Raw genomic sequence first — 13,697 nt, forward strand, 5'->3', positions numbered from 1 at the left:
GGAAACTGATCTGATTGAGCAATAGTATGGCGTCTTTGGTGGATCATAAAAAGAGCATCATTTTAAAATCTAAGAGCTGTTGGCGTAACCAATCCACTGGAATTACTATCATAAAAAAAAATTGTGCTCAAACATACATCGAAAAACAGTAATATTGTGAAATATGATCAGCATAATCATCATATTAGAATGATTTCTGAAGGATCATGTGACAATGAAAACTGGAGTAATGATGCTGAAAATTCAGCTTTGATTACTGGAATAATTTCAAAAAACATTTTTACATTTAAAAAAACTAAAATATTTCACAATTACTGTTTTTTACTGTATTTTTCATCAAATATATGCAGCCTTGGGGAGCAGAAGAGACTTCTTTCAGAACCATACAGAAATCTTAATGATTCCAAACTTTTGACTGGTAGCGCATATGAGGCATCATAAATAATATCTCCATACTTATAATCTGCATTATTTTTTTTTTCAAATATATAAAGAAAATATGGCCATGCAGGTGATGGAAGAATGGCACACTTAAAAAAAAAAAAAAAGTAATAAAATAAAAAAATGACAAGTGAGAAGCCGGAAAAGCCTGTGTTTTAAAAACAAAAAAAGCGAAGAAATTCCTCCTAATTTTGTTTTCTACGCACGGTCAGCCGCTGAAGTTCTCAGCTTTGATCGGTGGCTGTGATGTCAGAAGTCAAGCTGGTCCTACTGGTCGACATGAATTTTGGAATATCAAAAATAGTGCAGGTGAAAGTTTAAAAAAGCAGCGTGCTGACAGCTGTCTGTTCATCCTAGTCGGAATACTGATATCCGTCCATCTCTGAGTCCTGCCCGTTGTTGATGTAGTCATTCGGGGTGGAGCAGTACTTGCTGTCGTACACCTGACGCGGCAGACCGTACACCGTCATGCCGGTCTGGGACGCCACCTTGTTGGTGCCCATCTGCAGTGAGACGATAGAGGTGTCACACATCTCCATGTCCAGCTTCTTATCGAAGATCTGGCGCTTGGTGCCCGGGGCCGTCATGCCGGCCTGCGGAAGAAGAAAAGGAGAAGAACTAAGCGACATCTATTATGTTTTATTTAGCAAGCATGAAACCACTTAAATCATAGAAGGAAAAAGACCATTTACAGGCAATACAAGCAATTTACCGTTGGAAATATATAGGTTTTAAAGCTTTTTAACAGTTATAGCGCCAACTATAGACCTATCTCCATAAAAGTTTGCATGCTTGTTTAGAATCATAAGTCGCAATTGCTCACCTATTTTCGTGAAGTTCAGAGTTTATAGGCTTTTGTGAGCACTTGGCCACACCCCTTTTAAAAATTACCCTATTATAGCTACCCTAAGGGCAAAGTTAAATTTTTTTCATAATGATTGACCTAGAGAGTCCAGAGAATTGTACTGCATTGGATTCATTCAGATTGAGTGAAAAACCTAGGACTAGTTCGCAAAAGTATTTCTTTTTTACATAATTGCGAATATTTAATGAACAATTTGATTGACAGCAGTGGTTCTTGAGGCAAAGTTGTTCAGCATGAGGATATCGAACAAATTATATGAATATTGTGCAGATGTGATTAGAGAAGTGTAGCGCCACCTACTGTTCAATTTCTTTCAAAATTCTCACAGACCTCTAGGGCCATGAGCCAAATACGCCCACCAAGTTTCATTCCGATTGGCCTCTGTTAACCTTGTCTAATAGGTGCTCAAAATTCATTGGCTGATGGCGGCCATGTTTTTTTTAGATACGTCAATGTCCTCATAGACTATCATGAACAATATTCAAGTTAATCAGACTAACGGTGAAGTAATTATAGCCATTTTCATGTTTTTTTTGCTGTCATAGCTCCACCTTTTACACATATACATATATATTCAGGGCTGTGTATTCCCAAATTGTGTAAATGAGACTTGATTGCTTAGTTTTAATAGGGTTTAAAAGTAACCAAAATGCTAAACATTAAAATTAAAGCAGAACAAACATGAACAGAAATGTTTGATCTGAGCTTTTAATCATATGTGACCCAAAAGTAATCAGATTACAATACTTTCATATTGTGGTACTTGGATTACGTTACTGAATAACGTAATTTGTAACTGTAATGGAATATATTTTTAAAGTAACCCTCCCAAGCCTGGTTGTAGAGGGTGTAAGTATTACCAGCTCTCAACATCTCAAGTCTCTACGACTTAGGGTTTGAAGTCGCTACGCACTTGAACCCTAAAAAGGAATGCATGTTTATAAAACTGTGAAAAACCTTTCAATTACCTGACTGGCTCCTTTGTTGGTGCCCATCTGCAGGCTGATTGTTGATTGGTCCAGAGGATTTTCCATACCCGTCTTAGGGTCGTAGAGGTGACGCCGTGTACCGTAAGATGTCATGCCTTTTTGACTGGCAAACTTATTGGTGCCCATCTGAAAATGCAAGAAAAAAATTTGAAAAATATATAGACAAAGAATGTCAGTGTTGGACATTACAAGTAATGTGAGTTACTTGTAATCAGACTACTTTTGTAATGAGTAATGCATTACTTTTAAATTTACAAAAAATATCTGAGTTACTTTTTCAAGTTACTTTGTTTTGTTACTCCCTTGTACAAAAATATTTAGTAAAATTAATAAAAACAGTGAAATGCAAATTCAAAATATTACACAAACTTGCAATAAATAATACATATACTTTATGTATTTAATCTTACTTTAGTAACCGATGTCTTTGCTGCTGACCTTCGATGATCCAATTGTAAAAACATCAAATTTTTTATAGACATCAGTTTTTATTGCTGAAGTAAGAGTGTTGAACTTTTTTCTGTGATTCAGAATGGCAGCACAGCCGAAATGTTTGTTTGAGCTGCGCCCTCTACTGTACAGGCATGAATTTGCATTTCCTTTTGCATTTGCACTTTTGTTGGTAAAAGGCCTTTACATTTGCCTAAAATAGAACTTTTTTGTTGTTTTTTATTAAAAAAACGATCAAGCAAGCCCAGCTCAGGTGAGAAAAAGTAACACAAAAGTAACGTAATACATTACTTTCTATAAAAAGTAACACAATTTGTAACTCTATTTTAAACACAATATTGTAAGGCATTACTTTTAAAAGTAACTTTCCCCAACATTGGTCTTATATAACTTACACACTACTGTTTGGGTTCAATAAGGTTTTTTTAAATGTTTTTGAAAGAAGTCTCTTCTGCTCATCAAGGCTGCAATTATTGAATCAAAAATACAGTAAAAACAGTAATATTGTGAAATATTATAACTATTTTTAAATAAATGTTTTATAATTGAATATATTTTAAAACATAATTTATTCCTGTGATCAAAGCTGAATTTTCAGCATCATTACTCCAGTCTTCAGTGTCACATGATCCTTCAGAAATCATTAAAATGTTTCATATTATAATCAATGTCCTGCTTAAAACAACTCTTTACTGTCACTGTCATTTTTATTACTTTAATTAATTTTGTATTAATTTCTTTGAAAAAATCTTCTTGATTCCAAATATTTGAATGGTACTGTATAATTAAAAACATAATATAAATATTATTTAAATATTGATATGATGAGATAAAATGTCTACCATAAAATTTTAATGATAAAATCCCAGTAACAGTAACAGTTTTCAATGCTTAAGGCTTTAATTAAAGCCCAAGTTTCTTTAAAAAAAATGAGAATTCCTGACGAACATCCACTGACCTGTAGACCAATAATGTTGCGTCCCTCCTTTAGTTTCTCAGGAGCAAATCTGCGCTGCTGTTTCTCTGCGTATTTCACTCCCATGTCGTATTTACAATGGAAGCCTTTAGATTTCGCCTGCATTTCAAAATAATGATACATAAACGAAAGTAAATACTAAAGGAATTTTACATTTAGAAAGTGGAAGTACATGAAGTTATATAAACTAACATGCAGAAACAACTTATTACAATTTGAACACACAAAAGAGAGATTCCTTTTTTGGTGTTTGCTTGATTGTTGGTTTGCAGGAATAACCACATGTTTTGATGTTAATCACTTTGCTAACAGTTAAATACTTCCATATGATTCTCCTTACTATTTCTGAAATGTAGATAAGAAGCGAGAATATGCCAGAAGCCAGATGTTTTATCAGTTCTGTATTAACATGTGTGACTCACCATGCCAGCCAGTGTAATAAGTGTGCTCTGGACCTGCGTGTGGTTGACATTCTCAAACAGGTCGTTGGCCTCAAATATATCATGTGGCTTCATTCCATACTCTTGAATGGCTCGGACAAAATTACCAATATTTTCCAGCTGCAACAAACAAGGCCAAACCAGGAAGAAAGTGACATTCTCTGTGATTTGTCCAAAATCTGAAAGTATGCACAACTGATTCAAAAGTAACAAGAAACCCTGATTATATTTGGAATGGAAGATTATTAGATTTTATGAATGACACAAGCATTTTATTATGCACAGAACATATTGTAACTATATAAATAGCATGTTCCATTTGGAATAAACCAAATACCTGAAACATGTACTGATTTCTGTATTCGTCCCACATTAAAGTCTCCAAAGTGTTTTGATCTGTCAGTTCTTTCAAAAGGATTGTTTAACCGAGTATAAATACTGAAGAGAGGAACATTTGGAAGCATTTCCTTTGATTTCATGTGCAGATCAGACCTGAACTGGAACAGCCAGATTTGCTTGAGAAAGCGATATTGTTGCTCACCTGATGCCAGTTTTGAGGAGAGTTGTTGATCTTTCTTACAGAACCGGGCTGAAGGGTGTTGATAAGCCTGTTCATAAATAATGAACATGAAGAAGAAAGAAAAAAATGACTGTTTAAAAACTGAAATATATTTTTGTATAAAGGAAATGCCTATGTTATTTTTTTAAATAACTGGTTGGTAGTAGGTAGTTCATCACTTTTATTTTATTTAGGAATGATAACATTCTTGGAATAATCTGTTACATCAGGCCTTTGAACTTCATAGCTGTCAAACCATATCTTAAAGGATTAGTTAGACTTTCAAATAAACTTATCCTTATAATTTACTCACCCCCATGTCATCCAAGATGTTCATGTCTTTCTTTCTTCAGTCGAAAAGAAATTAAGGTTTTTGAGGAAAACATTCCAGGATTTTTCTCCATATAGTGGAGTTTCCAGTTTCCAACGGGTTCAAATTGCAGTTTCAGTGCAGCTTCAAAGGGCTTTACACAATCCCAGACGAGGAATAAGGGTGTTATCTAGCGAAACAATCGGTTATTTAAAAAAAAAAAAATGTAACCATAAATGCTCGTCTTGCACTGCTCTCCGATGTGCTCATGACGTAATTGCGTTGGAAAGGTCATGCGTGACGTAGGTGGAAGTACCATGGTAGGGCAAAAAAATCAAATTTTCTCCTCCAACTTCAAAATTGTCCAACATCGTTGTTTTACCTTTTTTTTGTAAAGGGCATTTGGTCTTCACACGTTCGCTTTGCAAACTCTTGCTCCATACTTCCGCCTATGTCACATGTGACCTTTCCAACATGATGATCGCATTGCAGAGCAGTGAAAGACGAGCATTTCTGGTTAAAAAGTATATAAACTTTTCTTTTTTTTAGAAAATGACAGATCGTCTCGCTAGATAAGACCCTCATTCCTCATCTGGGATCATGTAAAGCCCTTTGAAGCTGCATTGAGCTCCACTATATGGAGAAAAATCCTGGAATGTTTTCCTCAAAAACCTTAATTTCTTTTCGACATAAACATCTTGGATGACATGCACTGTAAAAAAGAATCGTTGGTTTAACTTAAAAAAAGAGGAAGTTACCTGGTTCCCTTGAAATTTTGAGTTCATTGAAATGAAAAATTTGAGTTAATACCACAAAGTCGATTGGTTTAATCAACAGAATCTCAAATTATCATGTTATCTGAACCACATTAATTATTGAAGTTGATTTGACAAAAGAAAATATGTTGTGAAAACAAATCATGAAAATATATATTTTTTTTTACAATGTGAGTAAATTATCAGGAAATTAATTCTGAAGTGAACCAATCCTTTAAATCCTTTATTTTCAGTGTTAAATGGATAGTTCACCCAAAAATGAAAATTCTGTCATCATTTACTCACCCTCAAGTTTTCCAAACCTGTTTGAGTTTCTTTCTTCTGTTGAACACAAAAGAAGATCTTTTAAAGAATGTTTGTAATAAAACAGTTGACGATAGCCATAGTATTTTTTCCTTCCATGGAAGTCAAAGGCTACCATCAACTGTTTTATCACCAACATTCTTTAAAACATCTTCTTTTGTGTTCAGCAGAAGAAAGAAACTCAACATGAGGGTGAGCAAATGATGACACAATTTTCATTTTTTGGGTCAACTGTCCCTTTAAGATCTTCAGACAGAATCAGGGAATCACTCACTCGCAGAGGACAACTCCATCTTTCAGTCCCTCCATGAAGTTCTCGGGAAGTTTGCGGCCTGTGACCTCACTGATCCACATTCTTAGCTCCTCCTCTTTTTGTGGGTCATACTTGTGGGCCAGCTGGAGGTCAAAGGTCAAAGCATCACTACACACATCTACTTTACAGTATTTATATACTCTACAGCAATTCTTTAACAATCATGCAGATTTCAATTAATTTGTCACACACACTGTAGAGCTAGTTCAAATGAAACAGTCAAAAAAAATGAAAATATAAAATAAACACTTAAATATTACACTTTTATTTACACATCTACACTACCATTTGGGGTCATTTATTTGATCAAAATAGTAAAAACAGTAATAGTGACATATTACAATTTAAAATAACTAGTTTTCTATTTGAATATATGTTAATATGTAATTTATTCCTTTGATCAAAGCTGAATTGCATCATCACTCCAGTCTTCAGTGTCACATGATCCTTCAGAAATTACTCTAATATAATGATGTGATGCTAAAGTAACATTTATTACTATTATCAATGTTGAAAAATATTGCTTAATTTTTAGAACTCTATGACGAACAGCGTTTCCTTCAATGTATTGCAGCGTTGGCAAAATATTCCCTCTCGACAGCTACGCGACAGATCTTAGTCTTTCACTTCTGAAGTATTTCTAATAAAGGAAGAACAAGAAAGAAAAAAGGAAGAGAGAGAGAGAGAGAGAGAGAGATCTGAGAGAGCTGTTTCTCCCAAGTTTGGTGTGCTGGTGTGGAAGCCAAATAAACGCTGTAACTTTAAATCGGTGTTATTGTTGGCCTTCTCTCTCTGTCACAGTCTCATCCGATCAGCCCTCCATTCTGATACTTTCTTCATCCCTATTGCTTCCTCTCGCTCCTGCATGTCTGCTTGTGTAAAGTAACGTGCTTAGCACACGCTAAATGTGTCCGATAAATGGACGCCAAGACCGACAGCACTCATAACCTTCCAAGGAATTCTGCTGAGGGCTTGATTTATTGTTTTTCTCTCATTCTGGACATCTGGAACAGACCTCAGTCTAACTCTATAGAGTCCAGGCCAAGATTGGATTTTTTTTCAGCAGGAATTCTGTCACAGACGGCCTGGATAACATTCCTTTATACCCTTGGTTATACTAGAAATACCTGCATGTTGTACATTAACATTTATTTTTAGCAGTTACATTGTATATGATTCCTAACTTTGAGTACACTCGGAAATAAAGGTTCTTTATTGGCTTTTTCCATAAAGAAACTTTAACATAAATGGAATTACTGGCCTTTTGGATTTTTTGGACGCAAAAAGTTTTTTTTTATATGTATATACATACATACATATATGTATATACAGTGCTGGGTAGATTGCTTACAAATTGTAGTCATCTACTGATTCCAAATCACATTACAAAAATTGTAATTAGTAACGTAATCCATTACATTACACCCTGAACCCTGAAGGTACTTTTGGATTACTTTTGGATTACTTTTGACCTAACTCGTTTATCAGATTGATTTGAATAGGAAAATCTTGTGCCATATTAATGTAAAAATACAAAGAGGAATTTTTATTTTTATTATCAACAACATTAAGTGCATTAAATATTACATCACGTCTTCTGGTAGAACCATCTCGTTGCTCTACAAGGCTTTAGAACAGGTGAAAAGTCCATCAATGGAGAAAATTAAATCTGCATGGGAAGAACAACTTGCAGTAGAAATTCCTAGTGAAATTTGGGAACAAAGTCTGGAACTGGTCCACAGATGTTCCGGGGTTTGTGAGTTTAATGAAAAGCTATTAAGTAATTAAATCATTTAAAGGGGACCTATAATGTCCCTTTTACAAGATGTAATATAAGTCTCTGATGGCTCCAGAATGTGTCTGTGAAGATTCAGCTCAAAATACTCCACAGATCATTTATTATAGCTTGTCAAATTTGCCGCTACTTAGGTGTGAGCAAAAACATGCTGTCCCTTTAAATGCAAATGAGCTGCTGCACCCGGCCCGCTTTCCAGAAGAGGGCGGAGCTTTAACAGCTCACACTTCAGTTGCTCAACAACAACAAAGCTGGAGAATCTCATGCAGCGAAAATGAGGTGTTCAGCCTTACAATGTTCGAACCAGAGTCGGACACTGATGGAGAGACTCAGGAAGAAGTTACAACTTTTAGAATGAAACTGGACGTTTCTGAACAGTTAGTGGATAAATGTATGTAGTTGTTGTGGAGTTGATTCAACTAATCCATTAGAATGTGTCGTCATGTTGATCTTTTGTGAAAATCCAGCGTTGAATTGACCCTCGTTTGTGAAGTAGTCTGGTGTAAAATGGTACTACCCAGAAAAGTATATATATATATATATATATATATATATATATATATATATATATATATATATATATATATATATATATATATATATATATCAGTGGTGTGTGGTCCATATAAGCTGCGAATGCTCTGCTTACCCAAGCCATTCGTGGACTCTGCAATTAATATTAAAGGTGCCCTAGATTCAAAAATTGAATTTATCTTGGCATAGTTGAATAACAAGAGTTCAGTACATGGAAATGACATACAGTGAGTCTCAAACTCCATTGTTTCCTCCTTCTTATATAAATCTCATTTGTTTAAAAGACCTCCGAAGAACAGGCGAATCTCAACATAACACAGACTGTACTTTCCTGTAGCTCAGTGGTAAGAGCATGGCACTAGCAATGCCAAGGTCATGGGTTCAATCCCAGGGATTGCACATACTCAGATACAAATGTGTAGTATAATGCAATGTAAGTCGCTTTGGATAAAAGTGTCTGCCAAATGCATAAATCATTAATATGCATATATTAATATGCATTTGCATATGCCAGCCCAATGAGCCCATGATCGAGGCATTACACAAGGGCAGTCAGTATTAACATCTGGATCTGCACAGCTGAATCATCAGACTAGGTAAGCAAGCAAGAACAATAGCGAAAAATGGCAGATGGAGCAATAATAACTGACATGATCCATGATAACATGATATTTTTAGTGAGATTTGTAAATTGTCTTTCTAAATGTTTTGTTAGCATGTTGCTAATGTACTGTTAAATGCGGTTAAAGTTACCATCGTTTCTTACTGTATTCACGGAGACAAGAGCCGTCGTTATTTTCATTATTAAACACTTGCAGTCTGTATAATCATAAACACAACTTCATTCTTTATAAATCTCTCCAACAGTGTAGCATTAGCCGTTAGCCACGGAGCATAGCCTCAAACTCATTCAGAGTCAAATGTAAACATCAAAATAAACACTGTACGTATGCGATTAGACATGCTGCATGACGAACACTTTGTAAAGATCCATTTTGAGGGTTGTGTTAGCTTTTTTTTTATGTTGTTCAAGGCAAGCGCGAGCTCTTGGGGCGTGGAGCACCAGATTTAAAGGGCCACACACCCTGAATCGGCGCATTTCTAATGATGCCCCAAAATAGGCAGTTAAAAAAATGTATTAAAAAAAATTTATGGGGTATTTTGAGCTGAAACTTCAGACACATTCAGGGGACACCTTAGACTTATATTACATCTTTTAAAAAATTTCTAGGGCACTGTTAACATTATAAATTACTATTAAATCCCTTGTTTGAGGTGTACCATAAAGCTCACATGATTGGTAATGCATATGTAACTGTCCGTAGTTAATTTATTTGCCAAACAATGGTAATTTTCTTTAAATCTGCCAGTTACGGAGACTTCCAGGTAAGCTGATCTACAGCAGCTTTTGCACCTTCGCGCTTTTGTTATGGAGCGTCAACATTGTAGCGCGTTCTCATTGGTTTGCCTATGGCGGATTTCATGGGCAGGATAAGCTCTGAGCGGATCGCTAGCCCAAGAGGAATAATGAGCTGCTGCTGCTAGATCTTGATGACCGAAAATCACACTGTATTTGATACAAAACTAACTAGACTTAACCAAATGGCGGAAAAAATCATAACTAAAACTATTTTTATAGTATTTCATTTTCTCCATAGAAATTTTTTTTTAATGAAAACTTTTTTGTTTTCCTACTGTCCTACTGTAACTAGGCCTATCAGAGGATGTTAATCGATAGTCTGTGCATTTGTTAAAAGTCATCAGTTTGCACAATTTCAACTTATTTTTTAAAGAATACTGATATTTTTTATTTATTATAGCCTACTTATATTTACTATAATTGCATTACTTTTTATTTATAATAGACTGCTAATACTAATTATATTATATATATATATATATATAACTATATATAACTATATATATATATGTATATATATATATATATATATATAACTATATATATATATATGTATATATATATATATATATATATATATATATATATATATATATATATATATATATATATTTAGTTAGTTAGTTCAAAAGTAATAGTAATCAAAAAGTAGTCAGAATACATAAATGAGTAGATTACATTACTAAATAAAATTTTCATGTAATTTGGAATCAATTTAACTGACTATAATTTGTAAGTAATCTACCCAGCACTGTGTGTGTGTGTATGTATGTATGTATGTATGTATGTATGTATGTATGTATATATATATATATATATATATATATATATATATATATATATATATATATATATATGTATGAGAGAGAGAGAGAGAGAGAGAGAGAGAGCAGTGATGCCATAGAAGAACCATTTTTGGTTTCCCAAATGTAAAGAAAAGAACCTTTTGTTTAATGGAAAGTTCCATGGATGTTAAATGTTCTTCATGGAACAATCAATGCCAATAAGGAACCTTTATTTTTAAGAGTGATAGTGGAAAAAGCTTTTTTTAGATGATTAAAATGTTCTTCACACTAAGACAAAATGGTTTATGGAACCATATGAGGTCTTTCATCAGTACATAATGACAGCCAAAAAGACAAACATTGAAAAATGAATAGTGTAAATGAATTGTGTAATGTAATTTTCTGACATTTCTAATAAGAGTAGGCCTGTATCCGCACTTTCGGAAATGACTAATGGTTAGTTGAGGCTTACAGAGATGATGTCCAACAATGCTCCTCCTTACTCTAAACTGTTTACATCATGCTCCTCTCCTCAGATATTGTGAGTGAACACAACCCTTCCTTATATGGGGACTGAAAGCCACATACCTAGTGCTCGGGAAAACACATCTGACATAATCCCAATGACATGCGAAATCCATAGTTTGACACCTGAAATTGTGCAGCATGACTTGTGTTATACCAGAGAATGCAGATATGTGGTGCTGTTATGACTTCTGTTCTGGTGCTGCTCGGGAAGTGTAAGGAGATACCAATGACAGCTAGAGCCAGAAAGCATTTATGTTCCAGGTTTTTCTGCACCACTGAGACTGTGATGGGAATAAATGTGGCAGAAGTTTGACAGAGGAATTAATTAAATGCCCCTTCTGATGTCATAAATATTCCCAAAGAGGGTTTTCATGGTGATGAAACAGAACAATTTTGGATTCCCCAAATAACTTTTCAGTCATCAGTTCTTAAAAGAACCATTTTTTTTCTTCGTGTGAAGAACCTTTTTTCCACTATAAGGAACTTTTTGTGCATTAAAAAGTTTCAACCGATATTAAAAAGGTTCTTCATGGAACCAATTAAGAACCTTTATTTTTAAGAATGTAAGGTACATTTGACAAACACAGACACTAACATGTTACTTTAAGATGGAATGATATGATCAAGGCCAAATATTATGAGAGAGGAAAGCAAAATTATCAAATAATCTAATATGATTGAAATCACTAATGTTTTGGTCATTGTATGTAACTTTTAGAACAATGTGCAAATATGACTGATATCAGCCCCGTCTAAACCGCAGTTTGCACCTGCACCCATGACATTTCAAAATGAGTGCTAGATGTCAACAAGGACATAATATTTACATGCTTTGATAGAGTTCTGCTACATTAGTAAAGTTTAGCTAGTTGAGGAGAATTTATAGTTAGCCTTTGTTATGGATGTCACCACATTTCACACTTGTTTATTGCACATTATTGGCAAAATGTATATGATTTACCACTTGACCATGTTGAGTTTTAAAATATTGATGATAGTATTTGAGAATTAATTGTTAGCTAGCAATTGAGTCTCTACCCCAATCAGCTTAACGTTGATCAATTTAAGGCGTTTGAAACCAAACAATATTTCATATCTGTGCAATGTAAACCTATAATAAATTATGAATAAATAACGTGTATGTGTGTTTCGTCGACGTACCGTCCGCTAATAATCCAAACGGAAAGTGTTATCTCTCGAGAGGGGCTATTTGGCGCACATACTAACTTGAAGCCTAAAGTTTTTGGTCACTGAAATGTTTTTTTTTTGTTTTTTTTTTTGAAAGATATATAGCCTTTTTTGTTTAAAAATAATGTGTACTTTTAATACCCCCTCCTCATAACCTTTTGTTTTGACAGTTCAGACTTTAATTAGTTGTGTTAAAACCCCTTTACCCATAATTCACACCCTGTTGTTGACATTTAAAATTCCGCATATAGAACAAATGATACAGTAAACATTCTATCTTCAGTAGCGCACGCGCCCCTGCGCATCTTTGACAGCTGTCAATCAAACAGATGCCTACCTTGCTCTTGACCTCCGCAGACAGTCCGAACGTGGGTCCGCTCTTGAATTGACCTGACATTGTGCTTTTTCAACAGATTCGGCGAGAGGGTGGCGATGCAACGTTAGATCTGGGATCTCCAGTCCAACTGTCCGATCATGTGGGAAAGTTTGGGCCACATCTTCTTTTCCACAATCTTTTTTAAACTCTTCCCATCTGTGCGTGCGCGGAGCGAGCGCTGATTGGCCGGGGCCGACGTCCAATCGCGGCGTCACGCCGCTCTGTAAAAATGATGTCACCGTCATGGCATTAAACGCGTCCGATGTCACTTTTTCCACTTTGAAGTGAATTAGAGATGCTTCTGATTTGTCTGTTTCAGTGCTTCTCAGCTGGTTTTGCTTTAGATTTTACACTGGACATCAAGAGCTGACCCAACACAGTACCAAATATGTCTATCGAAACAAAAATCATACATTAAAATATATTATTAATAATATTCTTGCATTCCTGTCTCTCTTTTCCCCTGGAAGTCATGAACATTTTCACCTTTTTGTGTTGTCTTTGATAATATTCTGTGATGAAAATTACATTATAATTTACATTTTGGAATAAAATAAGCAATAGAATAGGAATCTCATTTTGATAATTTCATATTTTATGTGTCCTAAATACATTCAGTGAAATATGTATAGTATATGTATGTATGTAT

General features: G+C 34.7%; 1 protein-coding gene across 2 annotated transcripts; it reads right to left on the minus strand.

Moving 5' to 3' along the window:
- Positions 1-518: 518 nt before the first annotated feature.
- cnn1b (calponin 1, basic, smooth muscle, b) lies at positions 519-13,252 on the minus strand. Of its 2 annotated transcripts, XM_067381334.1 has the most exons (7): positions 13,010-13,237; positions 6,384-6,505; positions 4,703-4,769; positions 4,144-4,281; positions 3,704-3,820; positions 2,275-2,421; positions 519-1,034 (listed from the first exon to the last, which is right to left on the minus strand). In XM_067381334.1, the coding sequence occupies exons 1-7, from the start codon at positions 13,067-13,069 to the stop codon at positions 795-797; spliced, it is 891 nt and encodes a 296-aa protein (XP_067237435.1). In that variant the 5' UTR covers positions 13,070-13,237; the 3' UTR covers positions 519-794. The 2 variants fall into 2 exon arrangements, with proteins under 2 accessions (XP_067237435.1, XP_067237436.1); XM_067381335.1 differs by lacking the exon at positions 4,144-4,281 and having other exon boundaries at positions 13,010-13,252.
- Positions 13,253-13,697: the final 445 nt, after the last annotated feature.

Source organism: Chanodichthys erythropterus, chromosome 3 (assembly GCF_024489055.1).
Source record: "Chanodichthys erythropterus isolate Z2021 chromosome 3, ASM2448905v1, whole genome shotgun sequence".
Classification (NCBI taxonomy): Eukaryota; Metazoa; Chordata; class Actinopteri; order Cypriniformes; family Xenocyprididae; genus Chanodichthys; species Chanodichthys erythropterus.